Below are 26,773 nucleotides of genomic sequence, written 5' to 3'. Positions count from 1 at the left end.
GATTCATAACCTGCTCTTATGAATCAAGCTGTACTGATATTAACAGGAGATATTGCAGGGAGAGGACTGCAGTTTTACTCTCAGTCAAAGGGAGGATCCTAATAAAATATTAACGATAAAAAAAATGATGACTCTGAAGCTTAAACCCCCTTCTCCTTCTTTTCCACATTAATAATAATTATACATTCCCTACAGTCCCTATAGCTTTATTATTTTAACCTAAACACCACATAAAGTCTCATAATCCCCTCAAAATATAACTGCCTGCACCTCCTAGTGCCTGTGTCATGATCTGGGGGTATGTACATACAAAACAGGGACTGAGTGAAAAAAGAGGTTCATGTGCTGCACTTGCACCTTCGCACCATTCATTTCCAGGTCAGGTGCACCTCTCGCCATGTCCAGACACCTCATACATCTTGCAGGCAAGGACCGGCTTATCTCCATACTTATCTTCCCTGTAATAATTCCCACTTAAAGCTTTAGCCGCGAGCAAATGACTCGGCAGGACGAGAATGGCAGGCCCGAGTGGTACACCACTCCCATTCCTTCGAGAGTCTGACAGGTTTCAGTGAGGCAGAAGCTACCAAAGGGAACACAAATAAAGACGTGTCCGTGGCCACTGCAGCAAGTCCTCGCAACACAGCTAAACTCCAAAACCCAGTTTGAATGTGAGCAAGTAAAAAAAAAAAAAAAAGCATAAAAAGAAAAACACCCTGTCATTTAACTCCCTATAGGTCTAAAAAAAAGTGATATTTATTTACTTTTACTTTACCCTAAGTATAATCTGGCACTAAAGCGTGCACCGAGGTGGGGGGATTCAAGGGGAAGAAATCCAGCTAAAACAGTCAACCCAATCAGCCATTCCCCGTCGATGAAAGAAAGAGCCGGAGCCTGCGCTGAGTCACACACAAGGTTCTTGTCTGACGCTAAAATACTCTTCCTCGTAAGACAGGCAGAGGGCTGGTGAGCATTTCCCTCCCAGCATACTCAGAAATTCATAGAGATTGAAAAAGTCAAACACAGTTTTCATCCAATCAGTGTCTCATTTCAATCCCTGGCAAAGAGAAAGAAAATAACCCAAGAGCAATATAAATGGCCAAAAAAGGATCTCATGTATATTTGTGGTGTGAAATCTCAAATGCTTTCCTCTCCTCCACGGTACAATTGTTCTACAATTTACTCGAGCGGCCTGTTTTTGTTGTGTGTGTTTTTTTTCTCAGCAATAAAGAAGAGACTAATAGAAATCTGCCTCTCACTGACATGGTTTCTGCATATCATAAATCTGATTGGATGACTAACCGACTGTTTTGTTTATTATTCTTGTTTCTTCGCTTAATGTTCTTACAGCGAAGCTTTGATCCTGCTAACCTTATGGATCCTCACCATAAACACTTACCTCCTGAAGACGTTTTTATCACGCTGAGGCTCGATGCCAGGCCTCTGCGCGGAAGTACAGCAACAGATAAACTTGACAGTTACCAGCAAGGGCAAAGAGGACAACAGACTCTCTTAGTGAAATGTTTGAAACCTTCTGGTTTCTGCTGATAGCTTTGGATTCTTGTGGACTGTAGATCTGGCGTTAAAAGACATCTTGCATGTTTTTGTTCTGTTTTGTTTTGTTAAATCTACCCCACTATGTAAACATGTGACTATCTATACACTTAGCAAAATAACCACAAAACCTCTGGATTGCAAATCACAGCTCCCATGCCCTTCTAGATCAGGGGTGTCAAACACACGGCCTGGGGGCCAAAATTTGCCCATCAAATACTCCAATCTGGCCCACTGGACGGCTTTGAAATATCTGAAGACTTTTCAATTTTAACTGTGTTTTTATACATTTTACAGCTTTTCCTACTGTTAAAAAGCTCCCATTCATGCTACAGCAATATCAGTGAGTAATATATAATTAAATAACAGAAGGCTTCTAGGTTTTTTACTATATACTATAGAACTTTATGACTTGTACTGTGGGTTCACAGTAAAAAAAAATACTGTCAAAAAAATTCCATTTTATAATTACGGGACAGACAAAACTTTTCTGTAATTTTACACATTTCTTACTTTTTTGTTACATTTTAAACCCAAAGCAGCATTTCTTATCATGTATTAAAATAAATGAAAGACAGTTGTTGAAATTGCACTTCTTCTTTTTGTGTTAGCCCAGGGATTAAATGTGTAATCAAACTTTACACTGATAGTGAAGGGAATTTCACTCGCCCTGCCCACTTAAGATCACAGTGGGTTGTACAATGACTTTGACATCCCTGTTCTAGACCATCAGAACATCCCATTACTCCACTTCCATATCTGACTAGGAAAACCAAATTATATGCCATTTTTGGTAAGATACAGATTTTTTCGTTGTTGAAGCAAGGGTGGGCGTGGGGGGTCATTTTAAACACAAAAGCACACACATTTGAACCCTGCATGTCTGAGCATACATGCAAAAACACAAACCACCCGTGAATACGCAATTGTTGCCAGTGATGTCTCTGTGCGCAGGAGACCACAGGAATTGTTTATCGCTGTAGATCAGAGTAACTAATCAAAAGCAGGCTCTTTCTTCTTGAACCTGTGCGAGGTCGAGATGTTTCCTCATCCCACACTGAGACATGTACGTGCCACGGCATGACCTTCCCCGCTCTTCCTCCCTCACAGTGCCTCGCTGGCTCCCAGCATCAAAGCCAGAGCGACATTAAGACAGCGGCTCTACGTACCTGCTGCAAGTTTATTCATCCCCACCTTTATTCTTAATAATTAGCAGATAATTTATATTTTTCCCCACTTTTCTCTCTCCACCATGAGTTCATACTATATCGAAGATGCAAACAAATAATTATGGTAAAAAAAAAAGCACAACCAGAGTGAAGGGAAATGTGATTACTCTGCAACGTAAGAGTTTCCATTAGCATTTGCCAAAGTACCATTAAATGTTATGGGCACATCAAGGCCCACAGAGCATGTTGGTCAGCACAGTGGGAGTATGACATCTTACACTGTGCAGGGCCTCATTCTGGACCATGCAGTCAGCTTCAAAAGAATTTAACTGTCAAGACAAACAGTCTGTAGGCTGAAACCACACGGCAAAAAAGCACCACTCACAATGAGATAAATGTTGAACCAGGTTACCCTCGGGGGGGAAAGCACGGCGCTTGACGTATCATACTTGGTTGTCGCAACATTTCTTCGATATAAACAACAACAAGCTGATCATAATATCCGAGAGAGGCCAAATGCTGTTAACAGACAGAAACAAGCTGACTGCTACAGAAACAACAACGCAGAGCCAAGTCACTGTGATGGAAGTGATAGAGCTCTGTTGCCCATGAGGGATGTTTCAAAGACACTCGAATGCTTGTCAGTGCAGTTTATTACTTCCTTGAAATATCTGTGAAAGAGAAACCATTGAGCAAAAGAAAACTGTTTAAGAGCTGAGAGTGTAAATCTCTTTTAATGCTCCTGATCCCTGTGTTAGTGCCGCTTCCAGAAACCGCTCACTGCTTCTCCTTCCCTACGGTTCCCTCATTACGCATCGTCTAGGAGAAACGGCTACCTCTTCACTTCACCTTCTCAAATATTGCAAACTATAAGCAGTTTTCTAAGTTATAACTGCAGGGCCGTGTCTGCCAAGAGTCTGTCGCTTGTGCTTAGTTTTTTCTCCCCTCTTTAGTTCTGTGGCTGTTGGTTAAGGGAAGTCATACCGCAAAGCCAAAGTTGTGACATACAGAGGCATGCTGTTGTAGAATAGATATTTTGATACCGCAAGAAGCTCTTAGAGGAGATTCAGATTCTTCTGGATGACTAACAGTCTGAGTCAACATTCTTCAAGGAATCCTGATTTTGCCAAAGAAGTGAACGTTTTGTTTTTTTTTCCTGCAACTTTTCTTGCAGTATGGATAGATTTTGACATGAGTCCTGAAGCCCTCCATCTCTGCCCCAGGTTAGGTTAGTTCCTGGTGGGATGTTTTTGTGTGGAGAGGCCACCTCTCTTTCTTATCTTCCTGTCATCTCTGTGGGACGGCAGGGCACGACTCCTTCTCTGGCTCCAGAACCACAGGCTTCCCCTGGACACCAAACCACCGCTCCCGGCTAGATGTACTCTTTGAGAGGGTGATTGTTTAGGGTGTGTCAGAACTTATTAATGCCAGAATGTGTGAAAAAAACAGAGCCGGGCGAAACAGAATTTGCAAAATACTTTTTTTATGGGTTGCTTCGCTCATTTTAAGTGCCAGCAGAGCTAGGTTTACCACATAAAGCAGAGCAGACGGGCAGAATTTGGACAATTGCGGGGAAGTATGTGAAGGTTAATTTACTCTGTTCGTGACTGACGGCTTACCTAACACCGTCTTTGTGTTTGTGATTTGGTTAACCTCATCCCGCTGATATTTAAGGCTGGATAATATAAATAACACGAAAGAAAATTCATGCACGATTCTGACTTTTGGCTGGAAGTCAGCGTGCATGTGCATAAACACTGTTTCTACTACAAAAGCAGCAGTTATGACTGGTTTTCTGTTCTACTCACACAGCCTGTTAGATGAACTTCAAGATGAACCTGCCCCATTCTAAATATGTTCGTTTGAATTACCTTTAAACTGGATATGTGGTCATTTCAGCAATTTAATTACTGCTTTTACCAAGTATTTTAACCGTTTTTCCATTTTAGCTCCCCATTACGACTTTGCATCCATTAGCATTAGCTTTCCAACCAATTTTATGGTTACCTTTAGCTAACTTTAAAATGATTTATTCATACCTTTGAGAAATTTGTGCCAGTCATCATCACTGATTCTAGTCATTTGTCCTACAGCAGCCCTTAGATGCAAAACACAACAAAAACACAGATAAAAATAAATAAATAAAAAGAAAAATAAATATCATCAAACTAAAAATCATTGTTTTATTTAAAAATATGTGACTCGGCACAGGAAAAATCTGCCAAAGACAGACTGAGAATCCCAGCTGAGCACAAAAACACCAATGACACAATCTAGAACAGCTGGAATTTCCAGTATTCCCAGTGTTTGTTGTCTTAACTTTGCTGTCTGGAATATCTGACAAAATTATATACCTGATAATATGTAGTTTAACAAACTGTTTCTGATGCATATACTGTGCCCCACATCCCTGTCTAACAAGGATGCATGCCTGGAGGTGGTTCAACTCGACCAATCCAGGCAGGGAAATTTGCCCCGCCCTCTTCCAATGATACAGGTGAAAGTTAATCAGTTACAAAAGTGCTACAAGTGAATTTGTACCCATTTGCATTATCATCAGACTGCAATGATTCAAACAAATGACATATTTTGATATTTTTAAGCTAAAAAACAACAGAAATGAAATGAAATCAGCTTTCTCACATGTTAATCTAGAAATGTTGGCATTTTGGAAAACGCAAGGAAGTAGAAAATAAAAAAGATGAAGCCTTTTGGCATGCCGAAATTTTATTGTGTTTTTTTGTTTTTGTTTAGTGAAATAGCCTTGCAATGCAAACATTGTGTAGTTTTGCAAATATCTTTTGCTAGGAAAACAAATTCTTATTCTAAAATGGTATCCTGTGGTCAGTTTTGCACATTGAGGCCACCGTACTTAAGATATGTTTTTTTGTGTTTGTGTTAACATCAAACCTCTATTAAGCATTGATGATTCAGTATGTGGATCTTTTTAATCACTGGATGGACATCACCACCCTACAGCACAATGACATGACAGTATTTTTTTTGCCAGGAAAGATGACCCAAGTTGCCCACAGACACAATAATGACGACTAAAATACACGTGAGCAGAAGTCTATGTAGTTCCGAGGAGATGGCAAAATTTGAAATGGAGAAAGAGACACAGTGAGAACTACTTATTCCAATGTATAAATTGTGGTGAAGCTAAAACCTATAATAAAATCATGAATGGCTGTGTGTAGATAGACCCTCACATAGACATACTTGTGGGAAACAAGAAAAACATACACAGTGTACTGAGGAGGTGAAACTGCATGCAGCTTGGCGAATGTTAATAAGGATTATGGTTAATGCACTTATAGTATTCGTTCCAATGGCCAAACATGTTTTGCCACTGTCTTTGTGGAGGTTGAAGGTTCTGCCAAGCAACACAAACCTTGATGTTTATGTTGTTAAAAAAAAAAGGTTTCTCCGAGTCAAATTTAACTAAAAGAGAGTAAAGAAAGTCTGGAACCCTCAAGAGTATTAGATAGAAATTCCTTCTCTGTCAGACAGAACAAGGCTGTAAGTGCCATAATAATTTTTCTAACATGTAAGCCATAAAGCGATGTTGATGCCAGAGAGTGTGCTGTGACCTCTCTAACCTTGTGCATGCTGCCTGGCTTCTGGTTAGTGTAAGCAGCATCCAGCTGAAAGCTACCAGAGGCCTCAAAGTGTATATGTGATGTTTCCAAGGAGAGATGGACCAATTAATCTGATTATAGTCGCAAATCCTCTGACATGTGTAGGCCCGTCTGCGACCATGTGTGCTACAGATGTGTGTCCATGTGTGTGGAAGCATGCGCGTACCTGTGTGCGTATGAGATAATGGGATGCAAAGACAGAGTGAAGTTAAGAGTCCACGCACAAAACTCGCAGGACTTACACAAAAATCCAGCGCGAACTTATTTTTTTCTTAAATCAATCTGACAAAAGGGAACGGACCTTTCTGGGAAGAAAATGGTTGCATTGAAGTTGCATCTGTATTCGCATGCATGCCGTGGGTGAGCGGTCATTCTTCGGAAGTCGGAGAGAAACGGTTGAAAGTACCTGAAATCAAATCCTGGGTGAAATGGTAAACCATCTGTCAAAGCTTTTCGTGGTCTGTTTAAAAACACAACACCCGAGCACTTAAACAGCCCCTTTTTCATTGGCAGGGCTATGAATATGCCTATTCTGAGGGTGATGCTTTCATTTTCAAGCCTGAGATCCGAGTCAGTCACAGCTCAACGTATGTTTGTGCCACTGACGGCGGCCTGTGCCGAGGGGCGGGAGGAAGTCGAACGAGGAGCTGACAGACAGGGCCTGATACTGCACTTCCACCACAGGCCAATCCCCAGCTAACCCCTGTGCTGACAGCCAGGATGTAGCACTCATCCACAGGCCACAGCCCAGATTCTGGGGCCCAGGAAAAGGAGAGCTTGGAGAGCAGAGAGAGGGCTGCTCGGCTGATGATAGAGAATTGGGGGGGGGGGGCGTAAGTAGCTGGTGGTTTGGGTGGCATGCACCACTTTTTGCACCTCCAGAGCTGCACGACCAAAAAGGAGAATCCAAAGAGTGGATCGCCTGCCAACAGCATGTCCGGTGATTGGCTGACAGACAGCCTCGGCATGGGATGCGCATGTACAGCTACACACATGCAAGCACTTTCAAACAGGAATGCAAAGAAACATCACTAAATGCACTATAGAGCTGGAACCCATCAGATACAATGAGATAAACATTTCACACCACAAACACTCAAAGTGGCATTTTTCTTAAGTCGTGATTTTTCTGGTTTCTTCCCATAATAAAGACTTTGAGTGAAAGCAGCTACGGTTACATGGACATAAAGGAAGGAATTTTAACAGTGTGATGCTACTGATGCTACAAGTCGTTTGCAGCATTCATCTACCAATATTCACAGTCCGTCTTAAGCTAGATGCAATTAGTTACATGACCTCATCAATAATTCTTTTCTGCAGTATTTGTTGTGAGACAGAAACTTAGAATAACTGAAAGACGAGGGGTCAATAAATATTTCAGTCTCGCTTGGTGCTTTGCAGAAGCACGGTGGATTGATGAGTGCTGAAGGCCGAGAGGCCACCAGTGACCCCGGCTGCACACTGCGAGAGGGCTCCAACTCAGACCCGGCGCTGTCTCTCCAGCTGGGATCACAACACAACGATGGAGCTCTGGTTTCAGATCACAAATCTGGCCTGGGGGCTGGGACAACGCTCCCCCTGTGATGCTGGGCCTGCAGGGCCAGCGTTAAGGCAGACAGAAACCCTGGGGGGGGGGGTCAGTCAACCCACCTACTCTCAGGAGGAGGCAGCGACAAGCACAGAGGCCAAAGACTGATTGGGGCGGCCTTGGAGCACAGATTTGCTTTTTTAACTGCTGAGTTTGGGTTTGAGCCTCAGCCTACTACAGCTATTTCTGTTCAACGGGGTTTCCAGCGAGCTGCCCCCAGAGGCAAATTCTGCGCATAAATAATGTGCTATGAGGCCAAGAGGTGGAATCAAACAATACCGCGCGCCAGAGGAGGAAAATTTAGATGAATCGAGCAAACAACTCGGCCTTCACCTGCAGCAACGCATTTTTCTTATCGAGGTGGCAATATAGAAATTTCCATTCAGACACAACTAGAAAATCACACGTGCAAAAAAAAAGACAAAGACAACTATCTTATTTTTAAAAAAAAAATGTTGTATCCCCTTATCCATCTCTTTCATAGACACCGGATCATTTTTCAGCGTTTTGGAGACGTGGAAATTCCCAGGAAGATGTATTGTAGCAACTTTCTGGGAAATATTAATATCCAACCAGCAGAGGAAAGGTAAAGGGAGAAGAGAAGAGATCGGGGGTGTACAGCGGGGGGGGGGGGGGTTACAAACGATCAGTATCACGGCACGGTACCTGATCATAAAACGCCTCGTCTATTCAGCCCTTTCCAACCCACTGTGCACTTTTACCTCCCTGTTTGACACGTTTTTTAAGCAGAACACACTGGCTCTCTCCTAAAGGACAGTGGAGATTTTGATGGGTGCTAAGAGCCCAGAATCATCCCCCCCCCCCCCCCCCCCCCCCCCACACACACACACACACACTCCCTTTTCATAACGGCTGCACTGCAGATTCTCCACATCTGCCTTGCCTTACATCGCTTAACCCTGCTCTTACCAAGCCCCCCCATCATCTCTGCCTCCCTCCCGTGTCTCCACTCCCCCATCAGGATCATCCAAATATTTCCCCTCGCTGCTTTTTGAAGCTTCTATAGGTCACGGGACCTCATGCACAAATCATGCTGGCTTGCCGTGGGGGGGCCAGTCAGAGAGGACGGGAGTGAGTCAGACGCATAGAAATCCAATCTGCACTGTTTTCATACGGAGTTATTTTTCTTGCCAAGACAGCCATCACCAATCAGCGGCCGGTTCTAAACAGCAAGTTTAGGGAGCTCTCGCTCTAGATGCCGGTGCTGGCAGCTGATCGCAACCATATTCCCCAGCCACGCCAAGGGGAAGACACGAGGAGTAAATTCAGAGAGCCCTGACAGCCTGCAGTGGTTTAACATGGGGGTTAGCCCCAAATACATAGCTCTGGGTTTATGTTGATGGATGGATAACCAAATCCATTTCACTGTTTGCAATAAAACATAGATGTTAGTTTTTACACTGTGACACCACACTTGCTATGGGTGCTGAATTACGACGTACTGAGAGAGCAAAAAAAATTCAGGAAGCCATCAGTTTTTAAAGGTTGTATTTTTGAGATGCAAGGGAGAGAAAAAAAGGAAAAGCAAAGTCAGATACACAAAGATAATAAAGGATTTATCAGCTGTACGGTGTGTGGGCACAGGAGGTTCAATATCTAATGCAGGATTTTCATAACAGAGGATATTGGACAGGCCCTAAAACCATGCCGGTAAACAGGACAGACAGGGGAGGATGAGCCAGTGTGGACCTTCCCTCCCACCTGCAGAGCAAAACCAGTTCAGGGTGAGAGAAGATGCTGGGCAGGAATCTGCAAGTGCTGGTTAAAGTAATCACATTGGTCTCACTGCATCTGATCTGCAGTCTAACAGACTTCCAAACAGTTGAATGAGTAAATAAAGTGCCCCAGGGGACTCCTGCTGGAGATGGATTACCACAAGGGTGCACACACAAAAGGAGCCGAAGCCCCACAACCCGATGTGAGCTGCAGACAAAAGCCTTGCACTGGACCTCGACCAGGGAACTGGCAAACTTTATTAATCTCATCCTAGACTGAACCTCCTGCTACTGGAATTTATGCACTTGTAGGCAGGACTCATGCTTGCTGTGAATCTGAGCAGGTACACGCTCCGTGTGTGTATCTGCTCAGATTCACAGAGATAGGTACACACGCAGGTACGTATCTGTGTGTATCTATCTCTGATTGTGTGCATAGGTAGGAGAAAATCCCGCGTGTGGTTTGTACTGTGCGCAGATGCTGGTGCAAACTTTGAAACATGCTGTCCTGCAGATGCAAAAATGCGTGCCCCTGTGTGCGAGTGTGTGTCTACTCGAGTGCACAGACCACATAAGATGACTCTCATGCTCACTTGGCTGTGTAGCTCGGGTCTTGAGGGGACTAAGGGCCACGGCATTCTGTAGCCCAATCCCACCCCGGCCCCATTCTTCCCTCTTTCTAGGCCTGACACAAATAAAAGGATTAGGAGCCCCCGTTTCCGTCAGGCCCTCCATTCAAAACAAAGCTCCGACCAGCTTAGTGTCACACTTAATGATAAAAGTGCAAATCTCTGTCAGTCACTTTGGGCAGGAATACCGGTATTTGGGGGCTAATCTCATTTGATGAAGATTAAAAGGGTTAAAAAGAAGACAATGAAATGTGTTATGATGCATCTGTGCAAAGAAATAAATAAAAATAAATAAATAAATCTACACTGCTGTAATTCAAAGGACCAACATGACATGACGAGGTGCTGAAATGTGTCTTTTACAACGCAGTGTGAATGAGAGGCAGTGGATCTTGCTTAGATTAAAGACAAAAGACAGAAAGGGGCTGAGAGAGAGGAAGCAAGTGCCCATGCACATGCGCCCACACCCTCACAAAAAAAAACAAAAAAACGTGGGGTGTATGTAGACAAACACACTGCTCTGCCCATTCCCATGTAGAGCTAGAATGTGTGACGTGAGTGTGAGAGTAAGCCTTGGGCACACAACAGTCTGAATGCAGCACTTGCCACTATGATGCCAGTCCTCTCTAGTGTATCTGTGAAAAGCCTACGTGTTGGAAAAACATTCCAGAGTGGGATCACATATACACAGTTGGGGCCAGCGGCAATATCGCGAGCCAGCAGCAGAGGCCATGTCTCAATTTCTCATGCCCGTTCGACCTGCCAGCCTGAAGGAACAAGTGTGGCCTATTTCCAGGCTATAAAACCAGACAAAAGATGAAAAGATCTGAAATGTAATCAGAAGTGTTGCTAATAATTAGGAACTGTTACCCTCTCAGTGGCACGTGGAAAACGATGCGTCCTTTAAAAATAAGTCATTATAGTAGCTGCAAAAATCCGGCTACTGAAAATGCTTGCTGTCCTGATTTAAACATGTAATCTGGGAAATCAAAATTGAAAACATTTGCTGAGCGTGTGTATTTTTTCGGCTGGCTACTTTAAGGAGGCCATTACAGTATTTCACTGATTTAGCCAAAATCTAATTTGTAAATTGCATTTAATGGTTTGTGGTTGTCGTACTTTTTGTTATGAAGAGTTGTCACACTGTGAAAATAAACCTGAAGGCCCGAGGACTTGGAACCGGTAATGAAAATCCCTGCATCGCCGAGTCGAGGGCTTTCTCTCGACCGTCGCTGATTAGCATTCCCGACTGACTGACATGTCCCACTGGCTGCCTAACTGCTGGCTTTAGGAGATGAGGTTAAATTGTGGCTACCAACAAATTGCACGCCTGAGTTCCTCTGCACCCCTCTGCTATCATCCAGTGTAATGTGAGCACACCAGGCAGATCCCTCTGCAGATCCTTCTCCTCCCCTGCACAACAGCCCCCCCACACAAAGCCACAGAGACCTCTTTCCACATCCCTTGCCACCAGTCTGGCCTCTAAAGTGGTGATGGGCATTACCGTGGCTGAGCCTCTGTGGCTTCCCATAGCGTCCTGCAAAGTGCTTTGTGCTCCAACTGTTGCTACACACACACACACACACACACTACTCATCCCCTGCACCCAGGGAGGACTAAAACACTGGGGGGAAATGCCTTTAGAAACAGGAAGATCAATGACATCACTCGATTTGATAACAAAATACTTGAACTTGATATTTACTGATAATGTCAGAAAGCCACTGGCAGACAAAACCAGTGAACTCTTTATGGATGTAACTTAAAAACGTACAACACCTTTTTTTTAACATGTAGAGCTCACGGAAAAATTAAATATCACACTTTATGGGAACTAGAAAGGACAACAAAAGAAGAAGAAAAAACCCACAGATGCTGGTAGTGATGCAAATAAACACACTTTAACAGGTCTTTTTAATGGTCTAAATGTGTTTCGGGGGCGGGGTGGGGTGCACAGTTAGTAAACCATGAGATGACAGATGATGCATCCTAGTATGCTGCTGGGACAGGCCGAGCCATGTTGACATAAAACCCAATACTTCCTTACAGAGGAACGGGCCAGCTTCAGCTAGCTCCTTGCCGAGCACTAAAAAATCCCAGCAAGCTGAAGCAATATTATCCAGTTTTGTGTTTCTAACATTAGAATTGTCTCTCCGTAGAGGTCCTCTCTTATTTACCCAAGAGCAGCAGCTAAAGACACATTTTTATCCTTTTTAGGCAGAATTAAGAAATAGAAAGTTAAGGAAGCCTTCCACACACAAAAAACAGTAATACACACTCGCATCTGCCTGCAGAGCTGCCTGTGAAGCACTTTAAAATACACAAGGACAGTCTTTAACTGCAAAACTACCCAGCTGCGCTGGCAGCACAAAACACATCCCGGTGGCTTTTTAAAAAAATTATTTTTATTTCTTTATTTTTTAAATGTTTGCTATCCATATAGTGAGTGTTCACAAGTGCCAGGCCACACGGGAGTGTCCTTGTGAGTGTAAAACACACACACGCACACAAAATGGGTGAGCTAACACAGAAACCCAGCCGTCAGCATCTATCCGGCACACACACACACACACTGCTGCTGCCGCTGCTGCGTCCCAAGCACGGCTAATTAAAAAACAACAATTTCACAGGAGGGCGCTCCAAACTGTTCTAAAAAGCACCTCTCAGCACACCGGGGGATCGTCCTGGAATACATGGGAGGTAAGACCGGTTTTGGGAGCTCTTCTTTTATGGCTTCATCACCGCTGTGTTTTTCTACTGCTCATACTACCGTGACCTGAATTAAATTGAGCCTCCAGCACGTGAGGTAAAAGATTTTAAAAAAAATATGCAGGCTGATGTATTTGGATGGCTTACAAATGGAACATTTTAAAATAACATGTTGCTAGACAATAAAAGTTTATAGAGCATGAGGAAAAAAAAATCCACTATGAAATGAGAGGTTTTTTATGCATCAGCGGCACCCAAAAGTAGGCGGCGTGGTGTATAATATAGTTAGTTAATGTTATGTTTTGTAGATGGAGCCTATGGCAGTTTCTAACAAGACAGTCCATTACAGGGGTGTTGTCCAACACTTGGGTTCAAATGATAAGCCTTATTACACGGCTGCTTTCAAAGCATCTGCTCGGCTAGAAGAAAAGCCCCCCCCCCCCCCTTGGGGAAAAGATCTCTCTCTTTCTAATGATGTATAATTGACCTCCGAACACCAGGGCACAACAAACTCGGTCGGATTGGCCCGATTCCACACTACCTTTCACATACCGCGTGTCTCGTTTGAGCTTGTTGCTCCTCCACGACTACACCTCTCGTCCAACTGACAGCCCTTGCCCTCAAAATATTCTTACCGTAAATACATTGCATTTAATTTTTCTTTTTACCTCACATGTCGACGGCCTCTTTAGGACTCTTAATACCATCAAAAATATTCCTCATTCAAAAGAAATAACAAAACAGATAATGGCAAGCACAGGTCAGTTACACACACTCGTGCATACACTCTCAAAGCCAACATATGGGAAAAAGACTAATAAAATCCAATCTTGTTACTATATAATTGCACTATATGGAGCAGGTTGTGTTGAACTGGGTTGGTGGGAGTTTTAATAATACAGTACACAATTGTTTTCCCCTGTCTGCACTTAAACCTGTTCCAAAGGTGTGAAAAAAGACTGCTTGCCAATTCCTTGATTTATTATAGCTAGTGAGAGCTGATTACGGGGCATGAATCAGTTGCTGTAGGAATGTTATTAGGCACGTAGACCTCTGTATGGCTAGGAGCTCTCTTCGCAGCCCAAAGCAGTTTGTGGGCTGAGAAATGCATCTTAAATGGATGTCATAAAAGTCAAAAAGGTGCCAATTACATCTTTAAGTATCCCATCAATGCAAATGGAATAAACAACGTTAAAAAAAGAAAAAGAAAAAAAAGGCAGGGACTATACTTGTGTCGGTGTCAAAGACCAAAACCAAACCTGGGAGGAGTTAAAACAAACAAACAAACAAACAAACAAAAAAGGAGGTGGGAGAAGAATAAAAGACGTGATGAATAATAGCGTGTGAGAGCAGGACGGCGCCCAGCAGGTTGTTGCGTTTGGCTGCAGTGATCAGCTTTGCCACACAAGCTCACCAGGCAGAGAGGGAAAAAGAGGGAAATGGTCAGCTATATTCCAAATATGGTTCCTCAAGAGCATATCAGAAACTAAACGCCAGGCAGTAGACACTATGAGGCAGGCAGACAGAGCCTGCCAGTCTTGGCACGTCTGTCTTTATCTCTTCTTTTTACACACACCGAATTCATTTCAGAAATTCTCCAAATGGACAACGCTGAAGCAGGCATGAGAAAGAGATCCCTTCTCCCTCTCGCTCTCCCTCTCGCTCCCTGCCGGACTGTCTCAACTTCCAGGCACCTCTGAGCCGTGACGCCGTGACTCTGGTATCCCCTAGTTACTGCTATGAATTTTCCATTGTTATCAGCCGACTACACTCCTGTCACAGAGCTGGATGAATGGCACGCATGGCAATAGATGTAACTCTTTGTTGCTTGCACGGTATCTAACAGAGAGCCATAATGTCCCGGTAATCGAAGTAGAATTGTTAAAAAGGCCGGACACAAAAAGCTGAAAATTTAGTGACAAGCATGAAAAGCGCTCATGCGATGAGAAACACAGGCCACCCCAGGGTCCTCATAGGCCAAACAGCAACCCTCACTATTGTAATACTTGTGTTATTTAAGCTCACTATTTGCTTCCCTATATCTGCCATCTCTGCTGGTTTGTTAGAATTTACTGATTCAATTCACTAATTTATTCTGCTTCACAGTGAATGCTCGTCCTGCTTTAAGTGTTTGCATGGGAAAAATTTAACACCTGCAATTTAACTTACATTTTTTAAAATGATTTCTGTCTTATGCCTGAATTAAAACATAAAGCTATTGTAGCTTTTAATTAAAAAAACAATGGGACAATTCCTTGTAGTTTTAAGACTGTACTAGTCTAATTGCACAAAAAATAAATACAATTCTCCTTTGTTTTAAAATATATATATGAGCATTAGCTGTAATAATAATTATGGTGTTTTATTTTCTCAAGCAAATGTCCAGATGAACAATCTGCACTCAGTCTGCTGATGTAATGCCGCAGTATAGCAATTTAACTTACAGCCAATTTTTTTTATTGTAATCATTATTATTATTATCATTATTATTTAGATATTTGGAAAAGCTGAAAATTTAATGATTACACCAGATTTATACATGCATGTATATATAATTTTATCTATGCACTTCGAATCGCGGTTGTGCACATGGCCGAACTTTTAATTATAACCTCAGCTTTGCAGGTTGGTGTAATTCTGTGCAATATTTTTCGCATATTGCGTTGCAATAAACGGTTAAATGCCTGCCACGCATTTCTAATAAACCAAATACGAATAAGAAGAGTTGGAATAACTTAAAACGGTAATAATAATATTATTATTATATTATTATTTTAACTAGTAAAATCTGATTACATCAATGAAAAAAAGTGATTTAAAGAATGAAGGAGCTGATCGGAAAATAAATCGTAGAGCGCCGTAGTCTCAGACTACGTTTTCCATATTTGAAAAATTCTGAAGCGGCTGCTGGTAAAGTGAAAATGTATGACAATAAGCGGAAAAAATAAAAATCAAGACTGCACCACGCCTGCATATTCTCGGGCCTGAGTGGGATCGCATCTTTTTGCTATAAATGCATCCGCTGCGAAGAGACAAACGTGGAAATGTCGTGGGCCAGTGTGACAATAATAAAGCCAAGTACACGACAATAATATATGACCGCTAATGCGAGCAGCCCGAGTGCGAGTCTGAGCACTCTTATAATATTAAATATATATATTTTTTTCTTAACAACGAAAAGACATTTGGTTTAATTCCGTTTTCTCTTTTTTAAATATGCATTTTACATGAAGTAAATATAAACCAACGGAGGAAGGAGCGATGGCAACAGGTTAGTTTAAGTCTCCTTATTTCCACGGTTACATCTTTTTAAAAATTCAAATAGCATTTTATACTACAGCTGAATGACGTTTCAGGTGCACTTTTGCGCACAGGAGGCCTCTGGGTCAAGTCAACAGAAACCACCCAATGTACCCATTTTTGAAAAAAATGATTTAAAAAAAATCACTGAATCACCAAAACAATGCGAATAAATGCACACAAAGAGAGAGAGGGAGAGAGAGAGAGAGAGAGAGAGAGAGAGAGAGAAAGTGAGGCAGAGAGGGAGGGAAAGTGAAAAGTCCTTCCCGGAAACTGTGCTTACTGTTGGTAGTCGTGTTTGCAGTAAAGTTTCCTTTCTCTGAAGTAACAGCTGTTGGTGAGGGGCTGTTGACACACGGTGCACTGCAAACACTCTTCATGCCACGAGGAATCGTTGACTCTCATCAAGAAGCGGTCGGAGATGGGACGCTGGCATCCTTCACAAACGGATCTGTGATGACATTCAGTCCCTGGAAAAAGGCACAAGAGTTTCCCGTCAGAAAGAAAGGAAATAGGCCTGAATCAAGGACTGCAATAAGTGATAACTGATAAAAGCCCCCAAATCACTTCAGATTTTGCCAGTCTGTTTGAAGAAATCCGCTGAGGTTTAAGATATTATTATAAAGGAAACAGGGTTGTAATTGATTTTATTTACTCTTCATATAAGGCCCGAATTACGCCATCATCCAGACTGCAACAATAATAGTAATATATATAGAGAGAGACATTTTTAAAGGGGCTATTTCTCTTTATCTGGATCTGTTATTATATCCATTTGCACACGAGTGCGACCTTTCGTCGATTTTGCATACTTTTGAACTGATATCAGGAAATAAACAGCAGTGTGGGCGCATGCAGAGAAAAGAAAATGAAATATTATAATGACATCCAAACACAAGCGAGCGTTTGATCGCGCAGATCAGAGCAATTTACACAACAGAAAAAGAAGACTCACCGAGCATAACTCCGAGTGTGGCTTGTCCCGATCGCAGGGGATGATCTTCTATTTTAATGCCGTCTAGCATGATGCACGTCTCGGACTGTTCACCCGCGGAGAGGCGCTCCAGTGACACCAGACCTGTTGCAATATCCATAAGAATACGGTCAGACGTGACACGAAAATCCCGGGCACACAGAGCTGATCGGAGGGGGAAAAATGCTGTGTAGGAAGCCGTCTGAGATCCGTGTGGGATACAGCCTGCAGCTCGGAGGAGGAAAGGGGAAAATAAACTAAACTGTGAGGAGGAAAAACTCGACTTTGTGCTCGCAATGGCTAAAAGGTAAAGGCAGTTAAAAGCTGGCTATGTAAATCCCTGATGTGTCAGAGAAGCGTGCAGGAAGACAAAGCTAATAAGAAACTGTGGAAACTCTGAACAGTCACCTGTTATGATAAGAGGACCGAGGAAGCTTTATCTTCTCGCCCCTAAGCCGACGGGAGAAGTCTGGAAAAATGTCTTCACGGGATTACAGTCTCGCCAAGGAAAAAAGCGCAGAAGTAAAAGTTGAGAACAAATCCAAAGATAGTATAGTGTGTGTGTGTGTGTGTGTGTGCGTGTGTGTATGAGTGTGTGTGTGTAGGATGTCCCGGCAGTAACTCTTTGGAAGTAACAGAGACGGTTGGTTGGTTGTGCCCCTGTCGCTGCAAAAGTCTGAGATCGAGATTGAAGCGAGTAGATCCTCCCACTCCTGCATGCATGGCTACACTTTTTTTTCAGTCCTCCATTCACTGCTATTGGGATGCTATTGGAGCAGAGTACAGTGAGCTCCACACAGTCCAATAACAACACACAGACAGGCAACCTAAAGCAGACAGCCCAAAGTGATATTTTACTGAGGCCTGACCTGCCATCATAGCAATAATAACAACAACAACAACAATAATAATACAGATAATAACACAATTGAAGTATTATTACACTGTGTGGTGGATTAAATAATGCGTCTTTTTGATGCCATAAAATGCCCTCCGTGGACTCAATGGACATTTGTTATATACTGTGAAAAAAAAATGCATATGAATTTAGGCAGTGTGTGTATGTGTGTGTTTGTGTTTCCACGCTCTTTTGTGTATTGTCTCCAGTGGAAGCTGCTGTTGCCTTTCAGCTGATGCACCTGGCGATCAGTGGCGATAACAGCGGGCTGTCCAGCACGGAGGTCGCCTCTGCCAACCACAGCTATTCATCTTAAGGAAGGTCAGAGAGGAAAAATAATAAATAAATAAATAATAACTGACACGATCTTCCTGACAATAAATACAACCTTCTTATTTAAGAACTGATCTTTATTTTAATTTTATTATTATTAATATTATTATTTAATGTGAGGATCCCACAGCAAAACAAAACAAACCCCCATATTACAAATACTTGAAATTATCAGTTAAAAAAAATCCACGTGCTTTTTAAGGTACATTAATAAAAACCCATGAATTCAGATTTCACAAATAGAAAAAAAATCAGACATTATCAGAAAAAAAATCCTTCGTCAAGGTGCGATCAAGATGTTTAAAAATCTGCGGAGGGGTACCCTAATGCACTGAGGCCTGCCTGAAATTACAGGACTGCTAATGAGATCGTCCACTGTGTCCCGTGACACGCTGCGTGGCACAATGTAATATACTTCTATAGCTACACACTTCGGGTAGGCAAAAAAAAAGAGTGGACACATGGAGAAGGCCGGGGAACAGTAAATATTATATTATAGTAAATATTATATTTATATTATACTGGGGTGAGCTATAGCTTTTTGTGGACTTTATTTAAAGTGTCATAACGGTTCCACGTAATAATAATAATAACAATATATTTTTAAGTAAACTGTGCAAATAAACAGGTATTTTTTTACATAATTTAATGTAATATTTCCTCTCAGGAAAAAAAAAATGGACCCTTAAAAAAAAAATCATATGTCAGTATATCACATCTCCACAGCCAGTGTTTACCTTCAGTCCAAAGGCCTGCTGTGTGTTGTTTCTTACAGCCTTTGTGAAGCATCAAGGCGATGACCTGTAGCCCAGTTTGGGGAAACAGAGAAGAGATTGTTGGCGTTGCCCTCTGCTGTTCAACAAGAGAACAGCTGCCGATCACTAAAACACAGGCGCAGAGAGGAGATTTCACCAACAGTGGCAGTTTTAAATGGATTTAACCATCGCAGAAATGTTTACAACACACCGAAATCTAATATAAATATTTAAATTCGTTGCATTTCTCATCGGAGGACTCGTGTTCTTGCTAAAATGAGGACATACCTGCCACTCATGAAGTCATCCACCCCCGGTTTGCTTGGTTTCCTTCCAGCGCTTCTATCAACATGGGGTCAATTACCTCCGCCCACTATATTGGATTATCTTACCACTAAGCAGCATTAGGAGCGGAGGACTACCAATACAATATAATCAATACATTTAAAGAAAAGGAAAGGAAGAAAAGCATGTGATACATCTCCTCCCTCCATTCATTTAGCAGTTATCGGCCAGGTCACTCGCGTGAATGAGGACATCAAACATTCATTCAATAAATCAATCCGCCGACTTTCAGCCTGCGGTGTTTTAATGAGGCACTACATGACAAGCCCTCCCTCGCCTTCCAGGGCGGAAAAAAACGTTGCAGCAGGTGTGCAGAACAGAAAGCAATGGTCCCTAAAGTTAGGCAATTTACTTTAAGCTAAGCAGAACTGTTACGTCCATCGGAAAGGTAAGAGATCATTATAATGCGCCCTCAGAGAGGCTAACGTTCCTGCAGGAGTTCGCTGTAATTCTGGTTTCAGGCTTCACTTAATAATTCTGAAAGTAAAAACATTAAAAAAAATAAATAATAATTTTAATAATAATTTTCATTTCAATTGGGGAAGTAGCAAAAACGTGATTCCACACTGGAATTATCGCGGAAGGAAAGTTTTTTTTCTTCTTTGAAGCAAAATAAAACTGCGGCTTTTGCGCAAACTTTTGCCTTCTATATAGTCAAACTTTTCAATTTCATTAAGGCAGAATTTAAAAAAATATATAAGGAAAGTGCATAAGGAAGAAAGGAAATAAATACAGCCCACTCGCAGGAGTATCATAATTAATCAGTGTAGGCCGATTAAAAAAAGAGAAGAGAAAGCCTACTGCAGGAAAGGGAATGAAATAATTACGATAATTTCATCAAATTAAAACACCGTTTTAAATTTAATAAAACTGAAATATGGGCACAAAAAATACGGACAATCGTTCTGCTTTAATTACATTTACACTGCGGTGTGTTTTTGGGAGGCACTCACAATTCATTCAGTTTCCAGCTCAGAGGATAACTCCAGCAGTGCCCGGCCTGCTCTGCTTAAACCCGGAGGCTACAATCAATGCAGCGACGCAAAGTCTCAGAAAATCACCTTTAAAACGTAAAACTATAATCCATATCACCCCGCATGTGTGGGCCGGTAATACTGCGCTGCACCTCATCTAATCCCCACTTTTCTTTACCATTATAGGCTCATTTATACTAAAACGCTGATATTATTAATTATTCCTAAAACAAAGCTCGCCGATAAGATTTTTTTTTCTTTAGAAAAATAAATAAAACACCTCAGCGAAATTGGGACGAGCATTTCACATCCTCAGAGGTAGCAAACCAAAGCCATAATGGCTCCCTAAATTGCAGGGCTTGAAGACTTTGATAGTTAACTCACTTTGATCTTTTAATGAGTCTAAGCTCTCCACGATGCCCCCTTTTTAAAAACTCGAATGAAAAAAAAAAACGCTCACACACACACTTCCTTTATTTTTTTTGTTGTTGCTGCCGATCTGCACTTCAACACCTACAAAACCTTCACATTGAGCAGCAGCGGGCAGTTTCTGAGCCTAGGGAGATTCAGCGAACTGGGGGAAGAAATGTGTCATATTCTTCTTTTGTCTTTTTGGCCATTACTGTGGCTGTGACAGAGTTTCAGAGGGAGATCACTTAAAAAAAAATTGTTGTTTTTTCTCCCCATCAAGTCAACGGACAGGCTGAGCCTCGTGGATCAACAGGGAGGATTATTATAAAGGTTTGAGCGTCAATTTCTGATCAATCAGCGGTAAATTAATTTGGGATACTGAATGTTTTCTGCACTTCTTCGTTGGTTTCATGGGCTAAAAAAATTCATGCAGCTATAATGTGATTTCAGACAGTGAACAGTCAGTGAACCACTGTAACAACAAACAGTGAGACAGCCCAGGGCCCCATCGGCCTGTGAGAGCCGGGATATAGGACTACTAAATTTACCTCGCTTTTAAATATTTATTTGTATTTTACATGTCATTATTTTAAATACTATTCTTCAAATCGTTGGTGTAGTTACATAAATGTTACCATGCAGGATAACAAAGGAGTCATTTGAACTGTCTTTCTACCCACTCTGTCACATTTTCCCGCTTTTTACTCCACATTGAACCACACGGCCTTTCTTATTTTATTGAGGCAGCCCCGCCATCACCACCACCCCCAAAAAATGATAGCCCACTGCAGGATAATCCCAGCTCCCCGAGGATTAAGCCAAAGTATAATACAGCACTGTCAACTCATGGCTAGATTTGTTTATGTTATGATTTATTGAATTCTGCTTTTTTTCCTCTTCCTCCTCCACTGACAAATTTATTGAGTTCCTGACAAATGGCCTGACAGGCCCGTGTGGCAGCAAGCTGACATACAACTTTTTTTTTTCTTTCTTTCTTAAAAAACCCCCCAAAAAAACAAAAAACTACGGTAGAAATCTGTTTACCTGCGTTTAGGCTACATTTGCTATGACGCAGTGAGCAAATTAAAGCTGTAATCGAATTAAGCTAATATGTAAAAAATATAGTCCCACTTTCTAGCCACACGCGTATACCTGTAGCACTTCTAATGATATACTGGATGTATTTTTATGAACAGTAATTCAAAGTTGAGATTATTACTATCTGTATTTGTCTACATTTCCTAAAATAGGAAGCAAATCTTGTGAAAAGTACGTTGCTAGCCAAAAAGCATCGTTTAAGAACGTTTTAATAAGTCGCCGTCATTTTTAAGGCGCACTTACACGCAGCGCTGTCGGTTTTCGTGACGGACCGGCTCATCTGATGACAGTGATCCACGATCGAGTCAGATTTATGCACCTGGTCTCCTGACTCAGTCCGGACACATATTAATTCACAGCTATAAGGCGACGCTGGAGAGAGAGCCACAATACACACTATCCCAATGACAACAGCACCCCCTGCTGGACAAAACTAACAAGTACAACAGTGGCTGCTCATCCACGGCAACGTTTTATCGTCTCTTAAAGGTACATTAACACGAGAACGCAAAAGAACAGGTTAATACACATTATTTATTTATCTACTGTAAATACACTACAGTAATAAAAGATAATGTGATGTAATGTTTTCTGTAAAACCAAGTGAGCACAGCGTTTTAATTTTGCTTTGACTAATTTTGTTATTACTCTGTCTGGCTTTCAGTGAAGTATATACATATAGTTTTTATTTATTTATTTATTTTTTTAACTTTATGTTTGTCCTACAAGAACTCTCACCCGTATACTCTATTCTATTTATGTATTTATTTACTTATTATGGGCGTCCAAAATGTTTAAAAAGTCCTTGCTTTAATTCTTACAAAGAAATTTAAATGTATAGTTCAATGTCTGTACTTCTAATAATAAAATTACAATGTCTTATATTATTATTTCTGCATTTCTTTTATTTCTATCTATCTATCTATCTATCTATCTATCTATCTATCTATATATATATATATATATATATATATATATATATATATATATATATATATATATATGTATGTATGTATGTATGCATATGTATATATATGTGTATGTGTGTGTGTTTGTGTATGTATATTGTAGTATATATATATATATATATATATATATATATATATATAATTCATCATTTTAAAAACAAATCTAAAATATATTATTCAGTTCAGTCTGAATAAAAAAATATAACTTATAACTATATAACTATAACAGCAAAGAAAGCCAGCTGTTTTTTTTGTATGTTTTAACAATAAATATAATTTTTTTAAACTATTTTACTACTTATATATTATAAATAAGTACTGAAAGCATGTTTCTTATTGTATTATTACCATATTATTGTATTATTTGTGTTTTATGCATTACTTTTCAAATTTTGCCTCATCCTACATATTGTTTTGATAGAGTTTTTGTTTGTATTATTCAATCACAATTCACGAGACACAACAAAAAGCATGCACACCTTCTGTGTACTTTTGCAGACATCAAGGACCTCTCACTTGCGAGTTAATGTTGCACCGAGCATTTAATTACCAAAGCAAAAATGGCAATCTTTAGAGAATAATTTACTTAAAAATAAAATAGAAATAAATGATTAGTAGGTTAAGAGTATAATAGGAGCATATAACTATATGTAATTAATTCATGAATTTACATAAAGTTATTGAATTATTTCCCCTAAAATTTCTGTGATCATTTTTTTCTTTTCTAAATATAATTAATATATATTTTTTTAACTTATTGTAATTTGGCTGCATTGATGCCAAAGTAAAGAAGAAAATAAACGTTTCCTTTCAACATCAATATAATTACTATCACTTGCACATCATAGATTCATAGTTTTTCTTCTTTTCTTTTACAAAAATGCAAATTGAATAAGGCCTCTTCTGCACTGGGTTATGCAAAATAATAAAAAACAAATATCAAAATGTTTCATGAAAGCCTAATGATTACTTTTCATTTTCGAACGGATTACCTCCAAAACATTTTAAAAGGCTGGTCAAAGTTGGACCACAGATGGCAACAGATGAACATTATGAAGCCCAGCAATAACAACATCTTTCTATTCTGTGATGTGGGGATCTCCCTCTTCCCTTTCTGTTTAACTTCACACACAGGCGATGGCCAAAAAGTCTTCATGTGAGCCTAAGCTGTTGAGACACATGAGGAACAACTTACTGCATGGCAATTTCAAACTAAATTAAACCATGGTCTCCAAATGTCTCCATCTGACGCACACACACACACACACACACACACACACACACACACACACACACACACACACACACACACACACACACACACACACACACACACACACACATGTATTTGTGACTTTCTCTGTTGATGAGTTCCTAAAGAATCTTAAGCCTTCGTCCAACGAGGGCCATTAAATTTCCCATGCAGAGGTGCAGAGTGTGTGCAGTACCAGAACAAAACAATGAGAACACTTTAAAAAAACACTTTAAAAGTTTGGCTTTAAAACATAAGCAACAGATGTTATATTGTCGTGGTGGAGCAGGATGCATGGTATTTGTTGTCACGTGGTTGTTTTCATCTTTATTGCAGAAGCGTCTCAGCCCAAGCAAGAACTGCAGCTCCTTTCATCGTGTTATTCAGTGGAATTGTCTTCGTAAAAATGTTTGGGCATGATTTTAGAATGTGTGCCATTAACAGCAACCATAGCACTTCATGTGGAATATTAAAAAAGTCTGTGTCTGTTAAATAAACTGCAGACTTTGTGGCTAAACTAGGCTAAGATACTGTCTCATGATATAGACCTACATATGAATGGCTCCTTTTTAAATGGCAACAGTTTGAGAACTCCATCCATGTTTTGCTGCATGAGCAACAATAGATACAAAGAAATGATACCTAAAATGTGAAAAACAGCAATGGCAACAAAATATGCAGAAAATCTTCCAGGCGAGGCCAGCAGCCATAAAAAACTCCCTACAATCACACATCTGTATATGTGTGATTATTTCCCTGTCACAATCAAACATGGTGGATGTTTTCGCTGTGCGCGCGTGTGTGCACGTGCACATGTATGATTGCGGGTGTGTCATTAATAGGCTGCACTTCAGAGAAAAAGGTAGAAATCCGCCAGATGTTTTGCAGCTGGGTGGATCTGGTAGTGAAGATCTAGACAGCATCTGTCACGGGCGAACATTTCTAATCTGTCTTGAACATTAGGCAGAGAGCACTAAAAACCCATCACTGCCTGCTTGTGCGGCTCAGTTCACAACGTGTTCACCCGAGACTCTGAAGAGAAAGTTGAAATTAGATGAGAGCCAAACATATATTTATCAAGGCGAGTGGTAAAGGAGAAATTTTAACTACTACTTTTCCTGTATGGGTTATTATAAACTCCTGTGTGTGTGTGTGTGTGTGTGTGTGGCTGAAAAATTTTCAAAAAGCAAAACAGAGGCAAAATGAAGTTATTAGGGCAGAGTGCCTGAGGCTAAAGACCGGGGCTTTGAACTAGAGATCCAGCAGAGCTTAGTGAGGTCAAGATCTGTCAAACAGCAAGCACAACTAATTTCACCGTGCTCTTCTGGAAAGAGGATTTGGTCCAATAACCCTAGTTGTGCATTGTAAAAGCCATATATAAGCTTTTTCTTTTTAATATTTAAGTACAGTACACTTTGCCATTTGCAGTTTAACTTCATCCAGCCAATAAGGCTAAGACCTCTTACAGATAGATGCAGCCCTTTGTATTTTCGCTGAACTTTCTAGAAACACAACACGGATGCTTTTAGCTGACATACTTGGTGTTTGGAACTGTGGGAATCACTCCAAGCTGACCTTGATGCTCTCTAGATATTTCCATTCCTGGGTTCATGTGCCTAGTTACCAGTTGGTCAACCTCGTGCCCTGTGAACTGACCCTGTCCTCCCTGCGAGGTTTGAAAGGAAAAGAAACCCAATCCTCCAGGGAGCGCTCCAACTAACAAGAAAACTGCTGGCCCGAATCTCTCAGAAGTGCTGTGTTTTCCCACTGGACCACTTTCAGCTTAATAAACATCTTAACTAGCCAGAGGTCCCACGGGAGCTGCTGGGAAATCCTCTGGGCAGCCACAGAGCTCAGGAGCTGGCCTTTTATTGCATCCAGGTGGCTGTTAAAAAATGCTGGCTGGCCATAAATGTCCAATAAAATGCAAGTGGCACCTTCGAGGGTGGACAGGGTCAGTGCACCTGTCTGTGGATGAAAACTCCATCCACTTTGCCTTGTCCAATCAGTTAGATGTTGCATGTTGTGCCATCACAGCACCGGTGGTTTACTGAGTGAGAGTACTGGGCCCGCAGGGTAGAGGGGTGGGGGGGATGCAGGCCCAGAGATTTAACATTCCTTGTCGGAAAGGCAAACAGACGACCACAAAGAGATGCAAGCAACTGCAAGACGACTCAAAAGTGCTGCAAAGAGTGACCAAAAAATGCAGCAAACAGATACAAAACCAAGTGCAAAACAGATGCAAAAAGATAGATAATGATCATAATCCCTTGCAATGTCTTCAGTCTCAAAACGACTACAAATGAGACCCAGTCAAAGCCAGTCAGGGTGCCTCGCCTCCATGCAGGATGAAGAGGCTGTACCGTGTTGGCCACGTGGCAAAAAACAGCACAAGTATGTTAAAATGAAGTGTTTCTTCTGTCACGAAGAATTAAAACCA

At 41.2% G+C, this 26,773-nt stretch overlaps 1 protein-coding gene across 5 annotated transcripts in view; it reads right to left on the bottom strand.

The window, feature by feature from the left end:
- The window catches only part of lmx1bb (LIM homeobox transcription factor 1, beta b), a 50,988-nt gene extending 28,483 nt beyond the window's left edge, over nucleotides 1-22,505 (bottom strand). Inside the window, exons 1-5 of one of the 5 annotated variants that reach the window (XM_040019506.1) lie at nucleotides 22,357-22,505; nucleotides 19,268-19,411; nucleotides 17,708-18,508; nucleotides 17,282-17,524; nucleotides 16,610-16,796 (exon numbers count right to left, since the gene is read on the bottom strand). In XM_040019506.1, coding sequence (XP_039875440.1) covers nucleotides 16,610-16,796; nucleotides 17,282-17,420 — 326 coding nt within the window. In that variant the 5' untranslated portion in view covers nucleotides 17,421-17,524; nucleotides 17,708-18,508; nucleotides 19,268-19,411; nucleotides 22,357-22,505. Of the gene's footprint in view, nucleotides 1-16,609; nucleotides 16,797-17,281; nucleotides 17,525-17,707; nucleotides 18,509-19,267; nucleotides 19,412-19,573; nucleotides 20,091-22,356 lie in introns of those variants that run through there. The other 4 variants (XM_040019510.1, XM_040019508.1, XM_040019511.1 and 1 more) reach the window with 4 other exon arrangements.
- Between the last annotated feature and the right edge of the window lie 4,268 nt (nucleotides 22,506-26,773).

Source organism: Simochromis diagramma, unplaced genomic scaffold (assembly GCF_900408965.1).
Source record: "Simochromis diagramma unplaced genomic scaffold, fSimDia1.1 OVJJ01000822.1, whole genome shotgun sequence".
In the NCBI taxonomy this organism is placed as follows: domain Eukaryota; kingdom Metazoa; phylum Chordata; class Actinopteri; order Cichliformes; family Cichlidae; genus Simochromis; species Simochromis diagramma.
This window is presented reverse-complemented; position numbering and strand designations above follow the sequence as displayed.